Raw genomic sequence first — 16,708 nt, 5'->3', positions numbered from 1 at the left:
AGATCCTGCAGAATGTGGTAAACCAACACAAAGTAGCTCGTAATTGTGAAAAAGGGGAAACTACACGTTGTTTTAAACAACTAAATATCTGAAAAGTGTGGATTCAGCCCCTCTGATAACCTTGCATCCTTTTCCTTTTCTACTTCACATGTATGGCTTAAGAATAGACAACAAGGTTAGTCTTTGTTGTGCAAAGTTTTCAAAGCTATCCCCCTTTAGCATTGGAGTAATCAGGGAGTTGAATACGATGGCACACCCGTCTTCAAGAAGATTAATTTGCGAAAAACTGTATGTATTCCTTTCCTTCCAAGCCACAGTTGTATGCCACTTTCTATTAGTCCATGGCGTGAGATCCCGTTACAATATTTTACAGTTTGTAGTTGTTAAGTGACAAAAAGTGTAAAAAGTCTAAGAGGTTTTGAGATTAGCTTTGAAAGGCAGCGCATCTTCTGGACTGAGAACACAGTAGGTTGAGCAGGAGGAAGCTAAATGCTAACAGTTACCCTTAAAGCTATTTGTTGCTGTATCAACCTTCAAGACTGCTCAGGTCTTCTGGTTCTGGTTCTGCTCTGCGTCCCCACAACCAGAACCAAACATGGGGAAGCAGCATTCAGCTTCTATGCACCACAAATCTGGAACAAACTTTACATCCAGACTAAAAACCCATCTGTTTAGTTGCTTTTGTACCATAATGAATGAAACACTAACCAACATGACGACGTGAAATTACTGCACTTAAAAGAATGTAACGTTTCAACAAATGTGCTACACAAATAAACTTGGCTGGTTAATTTTCTTATGTTCTGCAGCTGAAAAGGACCGACGGTTTAAAAGCAGCAATAGGTTAATCATTTGTTGAAGTCCTTTACTTTTCTGTCCAAGTGTGGAGCTGTAAGCATTTCGATTAGGCTCATAAAAAAAAGAAGATAAAATACAGTTCACTCACTGATTCTTGTTTTATTGTGAAATTGCCAGTTACACGGCAGCCGTCATGTTATAAAAGAAAATCCCACATTACATTCACATTTTCCAATCACATCATCTCACACGGCTCATACAGCTAAATACTTCGGGAGAAGCAACAGATAACAGTCGAGTGAGCCGTTTTCAGCTCACTTTAACAAGGAATGCCATTGGTGTTTAGGAAGTACCTGAGAGGAGGAGCAGCTTAGGATGACAACATTTTCATTAATTACAAACTTACAGACCTTTTAAAAAGAAGAAGAAGGGAGAAATCAGGCCGAATCGCTATTCAGCTATTACTGTGAAGTCAAATTTTCTCTTTGCAAAGCAAGACAAAGAGGGAAAAAAAAGCTGTGAAAAAAAGCAAACTGGCCATGTTTCAGGCCTGCTCCCACCACACCCACAATCAATAACACTGCAACATCTGGAGTCCAAAATAACCTCCTGTAAACTTTAAACAGATCAATATGAACATTTCAGGATTATTCACCACTTTAGAGCACCAAAAGCAAGTTAAACAGTAAAGCCTTATTGGTTTATGGTCCGGTTTTTTGGGGGTTTTTTTTAACATCACAAATCTGCTTCATCACATTACTAGGAGAAAGCAGAAACCATTTATGGATTATCTGGTAATAATACACCTCAAAAGGAAGACTGGGGAAAAGCCCCAACAACAGACAGAACAACAGGGAATAAAGTCTGAGGATAAACAGACGGTAGAAAAATGCAACGCAAATAAAAATGTCGAAGGCTGGAGTTGCAGGCCGTACGCAGTAAAGCACAGTGTTCCTCTGGTTTCTCACAGCTTGGCACGTCGATGGCCTGACATTTTAAGACATAAACAGTTGTAAACAGTTTTTAGCTTCAGCTGAATACAATCCCTACAAACACCTGAGACACAGCGATACAAGAGTGAAAGATTTTTACTAAAAAGAGGTCTTGGTAACAAAAAAAAAAAAAAGAAAAAAAGAAGAGGAAAACAAATATCCAGTGATGTGTTGGGAATATTGATTGCATGAGATTTCCATAGATATAATAGCCAGTCAGCATGTATCCCTTATTTTCCCCAATGCTAAGCTGTTTCAATGCACATACAAAAACTCTAGGCAGCTTAATTTTATTTTGCTTGGTGTAATACTTCTGTAATTTAGTGAGCGAGAAGATGGAGCTGCATCTCAGTTGAACCTTTTACAGACCTTTGATTGCTTGTGCACGTAGTAGGTCATATGTAAAATAGATTTGTAGCACTTTAGTTGAAGTAAAATGAACAAAGTTCATCAGATTGAAAGCACTTATGCCATAGTAGGGTCAAAAACCCAAAAGCCTCTCCTTCATGTTGAAGCAAAACAGTTGTAGTTTTTTTGGGAGAAGAGCCTGAAAGAACTATTGAATTAGTGTGAGAACTCCATTAATAATCCTATGTAAAGAGAAGTATATATAAAGACAAAGTGTATAGTTTCTTGTAGTATATAGTTTATGAAATATTTTGGGGAACATTTGAACACCTTCCACAAACATCAACCGAAGCAAAACTTACAATGAACATGTGTTTTATTAAGTTTTGTTCAAAAAAGATTTGTGGGGCATCTTTAAAAATAAAGCTTATTTATAACTTCACTGACTGAAGAAAACCACAAAACTTGAAAAAGTGGTGTTATTGTTGGGCTTCAAGGAAAAAGAAACATTTTAAACTGCTCTGTGTGGTGGTGAATACTTTAAGGCGGTTGGGGCTCATCGCTGCTTGGATTCCCTTTTCTCCCCCTCAGAGGTATACGTCCATGGTGTTGAGGATCATCTGGCGGCACAGAGGACAGTTCTGCTGGTAAATGGGCTGCCTCAGGAGGATGTTGGTGCAGTCCCTACACAAGCAGAGGTGTCTGCACGGCAGCAGCACCACTGTCTTGGTGCAGTCCTGACAAATAACACACTTTTTTCTCTCCTCCTGCTCTTTTAACAGAGTAAGCAGGCTTTCGGCGGGCAGGAGTTTGCCGTCTTTGCCTAAAGATGAAGATGGCGATGTCCTTAGTGATCCATCTGAACTCGACGAAGGCAAATCCTGCAGTTCCTGCTGGGCTCCGTCTCCCGCTCTTCCATCTGGTGGGTCCCGGCGCTCCTCCCTGGTGTCGCCGTCTCCTCTTCCTCTGTTGGCATTGTCGATTTGGAGCACTGTCCGCAGCACCAGGCGCAGAATAGACAGCTGCTGCCAAAAAATCCTCTCCCGCAGGTAGACGTGTCGAAACCTCCTCTGTAGGTGCTGCATGTTGCGGTGTAGAGAACGTGGGGTACGCCAAAGGACCGTGAAGCGTAGCCACAGAGTCTCATACAGTCTCCGCAGAGCATGGAAGGAGTTCATGTACACCAAAATGTGCACAGCTGCTTGTCGGCTCAGTCTGGGGTTCAGGTAGGCGGTGGTCATCAGAGCAATGGTGACGGTAAGCAGGAGGCCGTAGATGTTCAGGATGAAGATGGAGATGAACATGTGGACAAGGGAAGCAAGAAAATCCAGAAGCAGTTTACAGGGAGACCACAGAAATGCCGACGTCCCGACCAGGCTGCTGTACAGGAAGGTGAAGAAGGTCAGGGTGAGCTCCAGCGCCTTCTGCAGTGGACTGGACACCGTCTGCCACACACCCACAGCTGCCAAGTAGATGTTCTGGGTGGCGATGAGGGCAAAGTTCACCACCGTGTTTGTGAAGTAAACCACCAGGCTGACAGCGATGCCACAGCCCTCCAAGACTGACACCAAACCTCTGCACAGGTGCTCCTTCCCCCGCAGCAGGACGTGCATGGACAGGTAGCCCACCATCTTCAGACTCTCCAGGAGCCCCTCCAGGGCCAATAGTGCGCTGCCCAGCAGGGTGACTGCCCCGTGGGCCAGGCTCGATGTCGTTTCTGCCATGTGCATGGCGGAGAACAGGAGGAGGTTCCCCATCTGCAGCAGAAGGTTAGTGATCAGGGTGGGCAGGTTGGTGATGAAGGCGACGATCGCCAGGAGAGTCTTCACCACGGTGTGTACGATCAGAAAGTTCAGGTCCAAGAGTAACCCGGCAACATCCAGGCATCTCCCCACAGTGGATATCACAAAGTTCACCAGCCCCATGGTGAATTTAACCGGTTACCTCTCCGTGTTCAGAGGTGGTCTCCATGTGCATTCTGGCTGAATTTCAGTAACATCAACGTTACATCTTGTACGGTCCTTTACTTCTCTGCTAGCGTCGTTCGCCCCGGTACTACAGTACACCATTTCACTTCATGAAACAAAAATCCGTCTTTTTTTTTGCGTGTTATCAAAGTCTTCTGCTGGCTGAAAGGACGCGACACCATTACAAACACACGCGTTTACAGAAGCGGATGTTTGGTTTCAAACCGTTGACACTTCCGTTTGTTTTCCTGGTTTCGTTTTAGCTTTGTGGTCCTCATGCGATCCAAAAAGGCGTTCTTGGTTGAACGGTAAGGTCCCAGAATATGTAGAACCTGGAAACTGGTCGAATAAAACCAGATAAAATTAGAAAATAAACCTCACAGCAATATTAAAGGCGTTTATCGTCGTTATCAATTCCGCCATACTTGTTTTGGTCACGTCAGCTGACCTCGCTTCTGGGCATGGGAATTTCGACTCTCTTCCGGGATTTACACCATTTGGCTCAGCTCAGTAAAAAGAATCGATTCTTCCGTATTTTACTGCGTTTGAAACTGGGGTTTCTTGAAAACAACAAAGAAGAAGAAGACGAAGAAGAAAACAATCTCTTAACCTTTCATTCAGATTATTCTGATGAATTGTTTTCACTTTAGTAGTTGTAATGATTAGACAAAACCAACAGCGACTGGATGGTAGAAACTAATATGAAACAGAAGTTATGAGAAACACAATAGTATTAGAACCATTTTAAGCTGTTGGTGTTATTGCATTTTGTCAGCACAAGAGGGAGTAAAACGCTGCCTATTTACTGTTTCACACCTATTTAATCCAGGTGGTGTTCAGGTACGGAGACTGAGAACAATTGCTAAACTTTTTTGCAATTGAATCTGTTACTTAGGGAGTAACAGGTTTCGATTGGACAAAGCAACTTTTTATATAATAAATTTACATCTGTCTGTTAGTCAAAGCCATTTAAAGCTGATTAGAAAAACTAAATTCTTCACAATCTGGATCTGAATGCAAAGAGCCTGAAGGACGATTGCAACATCATGTCAGAAATACAATATATTTCACTGTTAATAAAATAATAATTATTAGGATATATTACTTTTTAATAAAAATATTTCATGATAATATAGGTGAGTAGGCCTTGCATGCAGACATGCAGATGTCTAAGAGTGAAATTGATATAAAATACAACAGGCTTTCAATGACATAGGAAAATTGGAACAATTTGCGACTGAAATTGTTCCAAACTGACTAAGTCTTAATTTTGTCATTGTAAACTTTACATTATGTAAAGGGAATTATGACTCATTGTGTAAAGTTTACATAAAGTAAGGGATACGCTTTACGTTATGTAAAGCTTACCTTTACATAAAACTCTTTAGAAAAACCATTGTGGAGAACAATAACCATAGACAATGCAACCTTATTATATATTTAATTACAAAACTGTCATTAATATCCCATTACCTACTTAGGTAAATGACTACTAATTTAGTCTAACAACATAATTCTACCACTGACATTTTTATTAATCAAACTTACTAAAGAACTCTAGAGGAATAAACTTGTGGAGCTTTGTGAGACAATGAGCTGAGTTCACATTGATTCTATGACTAAGAAGAACATGAATATATTGTCCCATTACATCAGCAAATCTTGCGACAATGCAACAGAAAAAGCTTTACAATCCAGAACAATTTGAACTGTACTTCCTTCCTTGTCCAAGCCGCAGCGTTGAGCTTCTCCTTCTTACAGCGGGAAACCGATACCATCATGGGAAATTCCGTTCTGGACCTTGGCATAGATGACAAACAGCAATTGTTTTAAATTCCTAATTGGACCATTGGGGATGCATAGGAGGAGTGCATGAAGCTATTAAAGGTGTGGATGCATTTTTTTGTCTCTGACTAAGAGCTTTAAGACCTGCTCCTTTTATGGCATCTGTCGTTATGGTCAGCGGTCAGCTTCCTCTGTTTGTTTTCTGCTCAACCAAACCCTTCCTCTCTGAAACGATGAGGAGTTCAAAGGTGTGTTGTCTCAAACCGAACGTGTGGTGTTAAATTTTCGATTCTTGTCGATGACTAACATTAAAAGACAGTTTGATCAATTGAAGAAAAAAAAAACAACGCAATTTTTCTCGTTTTGAACCATTTAAAGGCTTTCATTTTCTGTCGAAAACTTAAAAAAACATTGCGTGAAAACCAACATAGGATGAAAAGGAGACAGTTGGACAAAGCCAAGGATATTTGGATGAGTAATTTACCGCATTTGGACTTTGTTATCCTCTGAGACACTTCCACTCACTGAGGAGAGCATCCTTCTCTTTGTCTGCTTCTCAGCTTCCTGCAAGAGACTCAAAGCTGCACTGATTCAGTTATAGTAACAGTCCAGCTGGCTGCAAGTCAAGTAATGTTTATTTGTGCCGTCCGTCTCGGCAACAACAGTTCAAAGTGCCTTACATGTTAAAAATGTAACCAATTATGTTGATAACAGGAAACAAGCAACAGACATTACATTAGATTTGATCCAGGAGACCTGAGCGGTCTGGGAGGTGGATACAATAAAACAGGTCTTCAGTGTATTTCGTTCACGAATTTATAAACTAACAGAAATATTTTAAATTCTAGTTTGTGATATACAGGGAGCCAGAGGAAGGACTGTGAAGACAGGTCTGCAGTAATCAACGTGACTAAAGATGACATCAAATATATGGACATATAAGCACTGATGTTTTTCACATTTGGTCATGTTACAACTACAAACTTCAACACATTTCATTAGGATAATAAGTAATATATATCTTCACATACTAATGCACAATGGTGAAGTTAAAAAACATAATCCATGTGCAGGTGTGTGTATGTGTGTGTGTGTGCGTATGTGTGCGTGTGTGTGCCACCCCCAAGTAAAAATAATAATCATGCATGGTTTTAAACTGTATTTACAATCTGAAAAGTGTGGTGTGTGTTTGAATTTACCCGTCCTGAAAGAGCAAGATGTAGAAATGCTCTCTGGAAGATCACACAAATCTCAAGTTGTTTTTTTTGTTGGGTTTTTTTTTTTTTTTGCTGAATTTAAATGTTTTTCCTGTATTTAACTCCATCAGTCTCTGTTCTAGATGACATGTTCTAGAATATGTCATCTAGAACATATTCTAGATGACTCTGGAGATCTAGAATATGTTCAGAGTCAGCGCGAGCGGGTTTTGGCTGACTCTGGGGGAAAAAAACACAAACTCCACTCCGTAGAAATCAGTGGAGTGCAGACTGGTCAAGACCCAGATGGCGACCCTGAATTCCTCTCAAATTTCCCCATCTCTACTGCGCACTCAGAAGCAGTGACTGAAAGAAGACGGAGAGTAAAAGGTGAAGTTAAGGAAGCAGTGATGGCTTCCTTAACTTCAGAGAGGGGAGGACTAAGAATGTCGGGGGTCCCGCAGTGTGACATTCCTGCCTTCTCGGGGCTTTGTTTGTGCATCTGCAGGATGTTCAACAGTTTGCAGGCAGCAGCAGCAGCTTCCTGCTCCATGACGCATAGCGCAGCATCTGCAAAGCAGCGGCAAGTTATTTTATTAAAAACATTTGCTTGAAGTGTCTTGTTGTCACTCACAAACCTCTGACGTCTTTATAAGTTTCTTATTCTTGAGACAAAAGCCAATGTGGCCTCTTATTAGAATCGATGACAATGTTGTTTATTTTTCTGAACTGAAACATGATTTTTAGGTACGTTTCAGATGCATTAGAGGTTATAAAAATAATTATGTTTTTATTGTGTTGTTTGTAATGTTATATTTCTGTCATATTCATAAAGCTGCAGTATGTAACTTTTATGGAAAAATTAGTTAATGTGTGAAATGATGGGTCTCCTTCACCTCCTTCCTGAGGTGTCTGAAGGAATACACGGTTCTTGACCAAAAACAACCAATCACAGCCAGGAGGAAGGTCTTAGCGCTGTCAATTATCCTCGTGTATTCCCAGTTCAGTGTGCTAATGGTGGTGAAACAACTTACTGTTACTGGAAAATTGTTTACAGCTGTGATCGGTGGCCATGGTAACCAGTATGGGAGAAGACAGAGGAGCTTGATTTTTTCAGAGATTATCTGTCTCATAGTAACAGTTTTAACATATATGTAAAAGAAAAAAATGTTTTCAAAAAGTTACATATTGCAGCTTTAACATAGACAAAGGTGTCCCACAGGGATCGGTTCTGGAGTTACTCTTATCTTATTTATTTACATCTGAACTATTAGAAGAAACAAAACTTCATCCATGGAAAGGGTTTGAATCTGCAACATGCCGATCGCTTCACATTTATCTTGTCTTTTTCCAAACTCAAGTATTTAATCTCGCACGTTGTCATTTTATGTTCTGTTTAATGCCAAACTATACTCAGAATGGCACATGGCAGAAACACATCAGTGGGTTAATTTATTGTGATTAATGCCATTACAACATGTAATCACCATGGAGAGGCAATGCGAAATTCTCTGCCGCTGCGGTTGTCACAGTGTCTCTTTGTCCCACTCCCCGCTGTGGTGACGGAGTTTAGCAGAAATTCAGATTTCTCTCCCACTCCTCCCTCAATCAACTGGTGCCCTCTCAAAGCCCCCACGTCTACTGGAGCGACTCGTACAATGGCCGTCTCTCATCCTGGACCCCCAAAACAAGTTGCTCTTGGGTCTGGGCTGAGTGGCTAGGAAAGAATGACTTCTTTTCCTCCCCTTCCTTCCTTTACTCTTTCCTTAGCCTGTGAGCGCAGCACTGTGAACTCCGGTGAGATAAACAAGAAGATTTATCATCATTCTCCGAGGAGCGGTCGGGACACTGAAATCAGGAGTTAATGTTTCAGGAGGACCAGGGTCAGGAGCAGAGACAAGTGTTAATTTACACATTTTATTTTTGACGTAAGCCCTGTAACAGCACTAACAAACCACCATTAGAAACAATGACCTAGATTTTGTTTCTGTTATTCAAATTAATTATTTTCAAGTTTTCAGTCTGGCTACAAAAAATAAAGGTTTTTTGACTCAGTTGCTCATATCTATGCTAAAGCAAAAAGTTGAGGTTTCTGTTAATGTCAGCTGGTTTGATGATGTTCCTTCAAGTGAACGGCACTCAGGTTATGAAAGCACAAATAATTATTCTAGGTGCTTTAATGCAGCTCCACAGGGATTGGCTCTGGGACCACTCTCATTTAATTAACAAATATAACATACAAAATCTCAGTTTTATACTCACAAAGCTGTGAGTATAACACTATCTGGTTCTTCATCAGACTCAGAGTGTAATTGTACCATATAGACTGATTTTAATACAGCAGTAACACAGCTATTGGTATTCTCTAATACAAAATAAAAACGCTTAAATATTCAGGGGCATGTGAGTAGGTTAGTGTTTCAAAACAAATACTGTTCAGCTTGATTATCTATCTTCAGCAGTAAATAAAAAGGTAAACTTGACTTTTAAGAATTTAATCTTGCCTTTATTTGATGCTTTAATAACTCTGTTTATGTCTACGATGGATTACGCTGCAAATCCTTAATATAATCTAGCATATAGAGGCAAAGGTTCACCATGAGCCGCAAAAGTTAGATTTGTCAGTGTGGTTTCTTCACGTCTTTTCTTGGTTCCTCCCTCTTTAGGGAACTGTATGTTATTGAACTCGGTGGAAAATTTTGTTCCTATAGGACCAAATTAAAATCTTTTACTTCAGCACAAAAAAGGCATTCAGTTATCCTGAACCATCCGAACCCAACCAGGCTCAATGTTTCCTTGTTCAGGTTTTGTGCTTTTAGCTTGTTTTTAACAATTAATTGCACTGGTTAAAAACGTGAACAGACCAAGTGTTTAATCCCAAATAATTCCCAGTTATGCGCAAAAGTTCCCAGAGTTAAACATGAAGAGTGTTCATAAATCACACCTTGAATTTGTTTATTTAATTATTAACACAAACTAGATATTGGTCTGGAAAGCATATGAATGTTTTTCCTCTTGTGAGTACGGAGGTTTACGAATGCCACTGTAAATGGCCCACAGCTCTGCGGTCCTTGGGAACTTTGTGGGGGAGTGGACAGCGCGCGTTTCCTCTGCCTCATTCCCAAACCCAGCGGTCCTTGGGTATTCCCAAAAGTCCTGTCCAGGATGTCATATTTAAAAAGGTTGAAAAGGGGACATTCTTCAAATTTGCTCATGTGGAATTTTGAGTGGAAAAAAAAAATCCCCCCTTATGTCTGATTATTTACTCTCCTTCAGCCACACCCAGCTGCTGTTTTAAAGGCTCAGTCTTCATTTACAGATTAGGTGGCAGAAAAATGTGGCTGTTTTAGGAACTGTAGGTTTTCCTCAGTGAATTGCAAACTTTAACAACTTTCCCTACCAAGGAGGAAATGTAGCTTACAACCTCTGTGTTTTAGCATATGGTTATTTTAGCAGCAATAAACAACTTTTGTTGGAAGGATGTTTATGTTCTCTAGAAATATGTTTTTGTTTGAATGATGCAACCTTTTTTTTAAGCCAATGTAAAAAAAATGTTTTTATTGATTTTATGTAATAATCAAATTTTCTAACAATGAATTTTGGATTTTACATTACATGAATTTGTAAGCTATACTGATTAAAATGAATAGAAACACCTGTATTTAAATATGTCAGTTTATTGAAAACATAAGTTTTACTTTTGTTTTAGCTGAAATACTGAGATTTTATTTTAAGGTAGACAGATTCAGACAATAAATATTCCAGATGTGTTTCATATGATAAAAAAAAGAGGAAAATGCCAAAAAGCACCTCAGTGTTGAACCTATGATGCTCTGAAACATGTCGGCCTGCAGGGTTTGGTGAACTCTGACACAAAATAACATGTCATAGAAATTTGATGACCACCACCAATAAACTGAAAAGTGGATCATCGACTGTTGAAACCAGATATTTACATACACAGCAATAAAAGGTCATGTTTGTCAGGTGGCCTACAAACCGACTTGGTTACATCAACATCTGGACTTTGACTTGGCTGTAATGCGCTTTGACTTAAACTATTGTCTTCCAGGTTTATGGTTGTTTTCCTCCTGGAAGGTGAACCACTGCCCCAGTTTCAAGTCTTCACATGCTCTAATGGGTCTTTATCCAGGATTTATTTTCTTTTCAGAGCCAAATTTACATAGGATCTTATTTTAATCTTTCTATTGTGCAAACTGATTGGCACACCTTCACCAAGTGCTTCCTCGCCAGCAGGCGATGCAATAAAGCCAAGCTCAGCCAGTCAATGATTACATGCAATTCAAAATCAAAGACCTGGTCCTGAGTGTTTTTATGATTGACCACCACTCCCACACATCAAGACCTCCAGAGGCTTTCCAAACCGTCTCAGCAGGACTGAGGTTTCCTGTTGGTGAAAGTAAAGAAAGATAACCAAGATTTTGCCCTTTCATTAAGGAAACGTTTGTGTTTCAGAAACAACAGAGGTGTGGCAAATCAGGCAACAACTTGCTTGCATCATTTGCGTATCTTCTCAGGCACCCGCCCTCCTCTCTGCTTGACCTGCCCTCTCTCTTCCTCATTTATTCTTCCTTCTTTCTCTCCACTGCAAAAGATATCGAACTTGCCTGCTCGATAAGCACTGGGATGAGAGCATGGGTCGGTTTAATTATCTCTAGAAAGTAGACACAGTGCAGCTACAGGAGAGTTATAAAGGAACATCAGAGGCAGGGTAGCAGTAGATGAGCCTGTCAAAGTGTCTGAGAGCCTTCATCCCTTTTTTTTGCAGTGGAGGAACTTTGTTCCTGTCTCCCTCCCTCTCTCTCTCTGCATCATCTGCCTCCTCACACTGCTCCCCTCTCTCGCCCGCTCTCTCTCCCTCTCTCTGCTGTGTGTATCGAAGCAGTTCACCAAGTGAGGAGCAGACTTCCTCTAAACACACCTCAGCACACACATCTCTGCCTCCGCCCGACCACCATGGCTGTACGGGACGCTGCCTCTCCTCTGCTGCTGGGCCTGCTGTGCCTCCTTCACACCTGGGGAGGTGAGTGAGTCGCTGCTGCTGGGTTTCAGGAAGGACTGGGCTGCTTCAGTCAGGACTGCCTTGCAGGATTTCTACACAGACACACCGCAAAGTGAAAGAAAGCAAGAAGAGCATTTGTCACATTCGAGCATGACTTGTAACGAAGTTAAGACAAACTTTGTTACTATTATCATAGCCACTGAAGGAAGCTGTTTATCTGCAAGAACAACGTTTCTGTCCTTCTCCTGTTCTTATTTAACTCGAATTATTTCACCCACAATCTCAGGAATCCTTTACGCTCTTTTATTCCAGATTGAAGTGAACACATTTTCCTGTTAATTTCAATGCATTCCCTTTGCACAGAACTCATGTTGATACAATTCTGCTGCTTATATCAACAGAGGTCTAAGTAGTCCAGTGGATGACATGAATAAGAGTCCAACTTGTTCACTTGTTGCATGTGAAGTTGGGAAGCTGCTCTGCAATACTGATCAAGTTTCCATACTATCTGTTGCTTACTATCTGAAGTTCTGCTGGACTGCGTGTATTTTTAGCTGGCAGCAGCAGCAGCAGCAGCAGCGCCCGCAGAGGTGCAGAATGAGGGAGATCTCTGTCTGCTCTCTGTCACTGTCCCAGCAGTGATCAAGTGGCTCCGGGCTTCCTGGGCAGCACAGAATAGCTCCACTATGTTCCTTCCACTCTGAAACGCACGTCTGAACTTTATGTGGCGCTGCTCAGGCTTGGAGAGAGAGAGAGGGGGGGTGGAGGGGGTTGACACGCTGTGAAATCTGCTCTCATGTGTAGGAGCGCAGCGCCTTTTCTTTTAATAGAAAGTCCTGAGATGTTTATAATTTTATGCATTCTTAAGCACAAGATTTACTGCTGGTTCTTTCTTCAACCAGCGCAGGCCTTCCTGTCTTCCCCTTTAACTCTCCTCACGCTGTTACCTTTTCCATATCCCTGTTTGTCACCAACCCCACAAACCTTCCTCCTCCTTCTCCTCCTCTTCCTCCTTCTCATCCTTGATGTATTGTGCTGAACCTCTGTTTGAGTTCAGGCTATTGTCTGTGATCTCTTCGTGTTCTCGCTCCCGTTAGCAGGCCCACTTCCTGGTCTTGTCCTTTGGTGACTTTCTGGCATCCTGAAGTCATACATCACAAATACATAAATCCATGCAGCCGTTCATTCTGTCGTCCTAATCAGTTTTGTGATCTCGTGCGATTGCAGATAGAGTGTGAAGCTGTAAGAACATTTCGAATGTTATTCCTTTTTTTTTTTGCTGCATTTTATGAAAAGAAAGAGAAAAAAAACACTAAATGTTTTGTGTTTAACAAATGAAGTGTTTAACACTTCATTTGTTAAACAACAAATGAAGTGTCAAGCAAGCAGAAGTTCAACCTCCGATTGCAATGTATTTTATCCAGATTATATGTGGCAGACCAGCACAAAATAGTCTGTAGCTCTGAGAATGAAGGACATATTTTTGAGCAAATCTTAAAAAATGTTTCACAAATAAAATCTAAGATGCCCTGAATCAGTCCAAAGTTAAAACCACCACAGTGCACAGCGATAAAACTGGTATGCAGGTCCTGGCCTGCAGGAGTCTTTCTGTTTGCATGTTTTCTCAGTTTATGTGTCAGTTCTCCACAGGCCCTCTGGTTCCTCCCCAAAACATGACTCTTAGGTTAATTGTTCGCTCTAATTGCCCTGAGGTTTGCATGGGTGCTTGTCCTGTGGTAAACAGACCTTACCTGTTTCAGGTTGTTCCCTGCCTCTTGCCAAACGCCTGCTAGGGGTAGGCACCAGAGTCGAGGAACTCTGCAGCTCCTCCAGAGTTACTGGCAACTCTTCCAGCTTGAACCTCTCTATTTCTGCGGCGATTCGAAGGACGTTTGAAGTTCTTGTTCTGCGTTTGTTGGTCTTTATGATGCTGTTTGCTCACTTACATAAGAAACTCTGAGGCTTTAAAACGGATCCATGCTGAGAATAAACGATGGATGGATTCTGTTTCATCAGCCAATGAAAGCACTTTCAGTGAAAGGTGTCAAAGTGACAGGGATAGTAGAAATGTTTACCAGAAAATAAGTACAATAAGTCTTATTTTCCTTCAAGAAATGCCTTAAAGTTTTCAGTTATATTGTATAAAATTGTAAAAAAAAAAAAAAAAAAAAAAAAAAGTGGCGCTGTGCCTCAGTTTCATGAGCTCAGAAGAAGAAGAGAGCTGATCAGGCACAATAAATGCCCTTGTTGCGTCACGACCACAGCACAGAAACATTGCAGCTCGGTAATCTGGCCCGGCATCAGCAGATCCGAATTCCTTTGAAATGAAAGTCCCTAAATTCAGACTTCTCTTCTGGCACACTTCTGCAGTCACATTAGGCCATTTCTTGTCTCTTCGGATGATTTGTGAGCACAGTTTGTTTGAGCTGTGTTTATAGAAACTACGATGTGACACATAACTTTGGGAGCGCCACTTAACTCTAATACGTGTATTCCTCAGGCCTTTTTCAACCAACACATTTAAAAACTACCATAAAATCAAACCCCGGTGTGTGGGGAAAGCGTGTCCTGCTTCTGAAGTGAAAGTCTGGAGCATTTCATGTTGTGTTTGTGTCCCCGTGCAAAACGCAGGGAAAAGGAGCCACCCTCCGCCGTTTGTTTGATGTAGGCCATCACATCATGTTATCAATCTGGAGTTGTCCAAAGTTGTCTTTGTGAGTTTATGCTTGTTGGGATTAGTGAAACATTATCCAGATCTCTTGCGACTCCTGGAAAGGAAACAGCGGACAGAGCTTGAGAGTCATCTGGAAACAGCGGAAAGTGGTTCTTGTTTGGAAAATGTTTGGGATTTCTGAGTTTGCTTTTTATGTAAAAGACCGTTTCCTTTGAGAACAGCTTCTTCTACAGCACCACAAAAACGCCCTCGTTGCAACTGCACCTGCATTCATACTTCAATCTTATGTAGCTCTCTAAACTTGTAATGAAGCTTAAATACTGTTTCTCGCTTCCATTACAAGATGCGCCGATCAAGCTTTTCCTTGTTAATTTAGTTCTGTTTACTTTGAGATCTGATCAGCCAGATCCAGTTATGACAAACTGATTTCATGTTTTTAAATGACTTCATCACACAACAGAGAAAAAATGTTCTCGGATTGAGATAGTTGATTAAAATCTAAAGGAAATTAACAAATTACTCAATTTATGAATCAAGGAAACACTTCAAATGTGTTTCTTTAAGGCGTTTGCTTAGATTCATTGTTTGAGCTCATAGGTGCCTTTTAAACCCTGTTTGGTTTATTAGTTTGACCTTAGAGACTTAGTCAACAAACAATTGCAAATGATCAGGCAATGAGTAGAAAATTCCTGGAAATTCAAGCTAAAATGACCCACGTCTAGACAAAACACTAAAGTTTAAGGCTGCTTAAAGGCAAAAATATTAACAATAAATAAAAAAAAACTCGTTTTGCACAGTTGCATCTTCAAACAGATCTTTAACTAAAACACAGCTGTCTTACTTTTACTGAAAACTAAATAATGTTATGTGATTTAAACTCAAAACTAGGAACGAACCGACTCTTCTTACGTTTTTCTTTAGGTATAGCTAAATAAAAGAGAGCATTTGATGTGAGTGACTTTCAGACTTCTCTGCAACTCCCAGTGTGTTTCAGGATGTCCCATAAATAATTCAGATGTTTAAAGCTGAACTTACAGACAATGTTGCTTGACGCTATTGTCTCGTTTGACCTTCCGGGAGTGTTTGTCTCTGGAAAAGGTTTCAGGATTCCAGGTTATTCGGGGTGTTGCACGGCCATGTGGGCTCAGCTGTTGCTCCTCGGCTAAGTTTGCATCAAATGTTGGCTCCAAAGCGTTACAGTGAGATCATGGTCTTAATTCTGCAGTGTTCCCCCCCAACGCCAGGCAGAGACAGACAGAGATTCACAAATGGTTTGTTTTTAAGTGATATCTGTGCAGCTGGTGTTTGGATGCAGCGCATCACTTCCCTGCTAAACCAGAATAATGGCTGTGCACTTGGGACCAGGAATTGTTGAAACAAAGCGTTTCCTTTCCCTTTTTGATCTTTCTCTCGATGCGAATAACATCCATTATCTCCATTACCTGGGTCAATACACCAGTGCAGGGGATCGAGAGGGCTTGTTGCCGCTTGAGAAAGCTCTCAGGGTTTTGCGTTGCTGTCGCAGAGGCCATTTTGTGCGCGCGTGCTAAGTAGCAGCCGATGATTGTTTGTACATTGTTGCTCCAGTAAAAGAATCAGCCTGCAGACACATCCTCACATCAACAGCTTTTGTTGCAGCAGTGAATGGCTTAACTCGTGTTTACAGTAAAAAATTATAAAAGGAAGGAAACAGGAAGTAAAGTTTCAGTTTAGTTCCCTCTCCCTTATCAGAGGGTTAACCGCAGCCTTGTCTTTTAAAACTGGCAGGGAACCAGGGATTAAGTCGAGTCTTCGTCACATTTTAGTTTTTCATAATGATAATTCTATAATTTACAAAGGTTAATGGTTTTGGAGGAAAGTTGGAACGTAACATTTCTCTCCTCTTATCACATTTTACAGTTTGAAGGCTGCATGTGCCATGCACA

At 40.9% G+C, this 16,708-nt stretch overlaps 2 protein-coding genes across 4 annotated transcripts in view; one reads left to right on the top strand and one right to left on the bottom strand.

Moving 5' to 3' along the window:
* Nucleotides 1-937: 937 nt before the first annotated feature.
* rnf26 (ring finger protein 26) lies at nt 938-4,678 on the bottom strand. Its single transcript, XM_007549425.2, has 2 exons — nt 4,531-4,678; nt 938-4,444 (listed from the first exon to the last, which is right to left on the bottom strand). Exon 2 carries the CDS (start codon nt 4,061-4,063, stop codon nt 2,726-2,728), a length of 1,338 nt encoding a protein of 445 aa, XP_007549487.1. The 5' UTR covers nt 4,064-4,444; nt 4,531-4,678; the 3' UTR covers nt 938-2,725.
* A 6,160-nt stretch (nt 4,679-10,838) lies between these two features.
* LOC103136256 (cell surface glycoprotein MUC18) overlaps nt 10,839-16,708 on the top strand; it is a 40,886-nt gene continuing 35,016 nt past the window's right edge. For all 3 annotated transcript variants that reach the window (XM_007549424.2, XM_007549422.2, XM_007549421.2), the window contains exon 1: nt 10,839-12,130. In XM_007549424.2, the coding sequence (XP_007549486.1) occupies nt 12,064-12,130 (67 nt within the window). In that variant the 5' untranslated portion in view covers nt 10,839-12,063. The remainder of the gene's footprint in view (nt 12,131-16,708) is intronic.

The sequence above is a fragment of the Poecilia formosa genome, unplaced genomic scaffold (genome assembly GCF_000485575.1).
Source record: "Poecilia formosa unplaced genomic scaffold, Poecilia_formosa-5.1.2 Scaffold31, whole genome shotgun sequence".
NCBI classification, from domain to species: domain Eukaryota; kingdom Metazoa; phylum Chordata; class Actinopteri; order Cyprinodontiformes; family Poeciliidae; genus Poecilia; species Poecilia formosa.
This window is presented reverse-complemented; position numbering and strand designations above follow the sequence as displayed.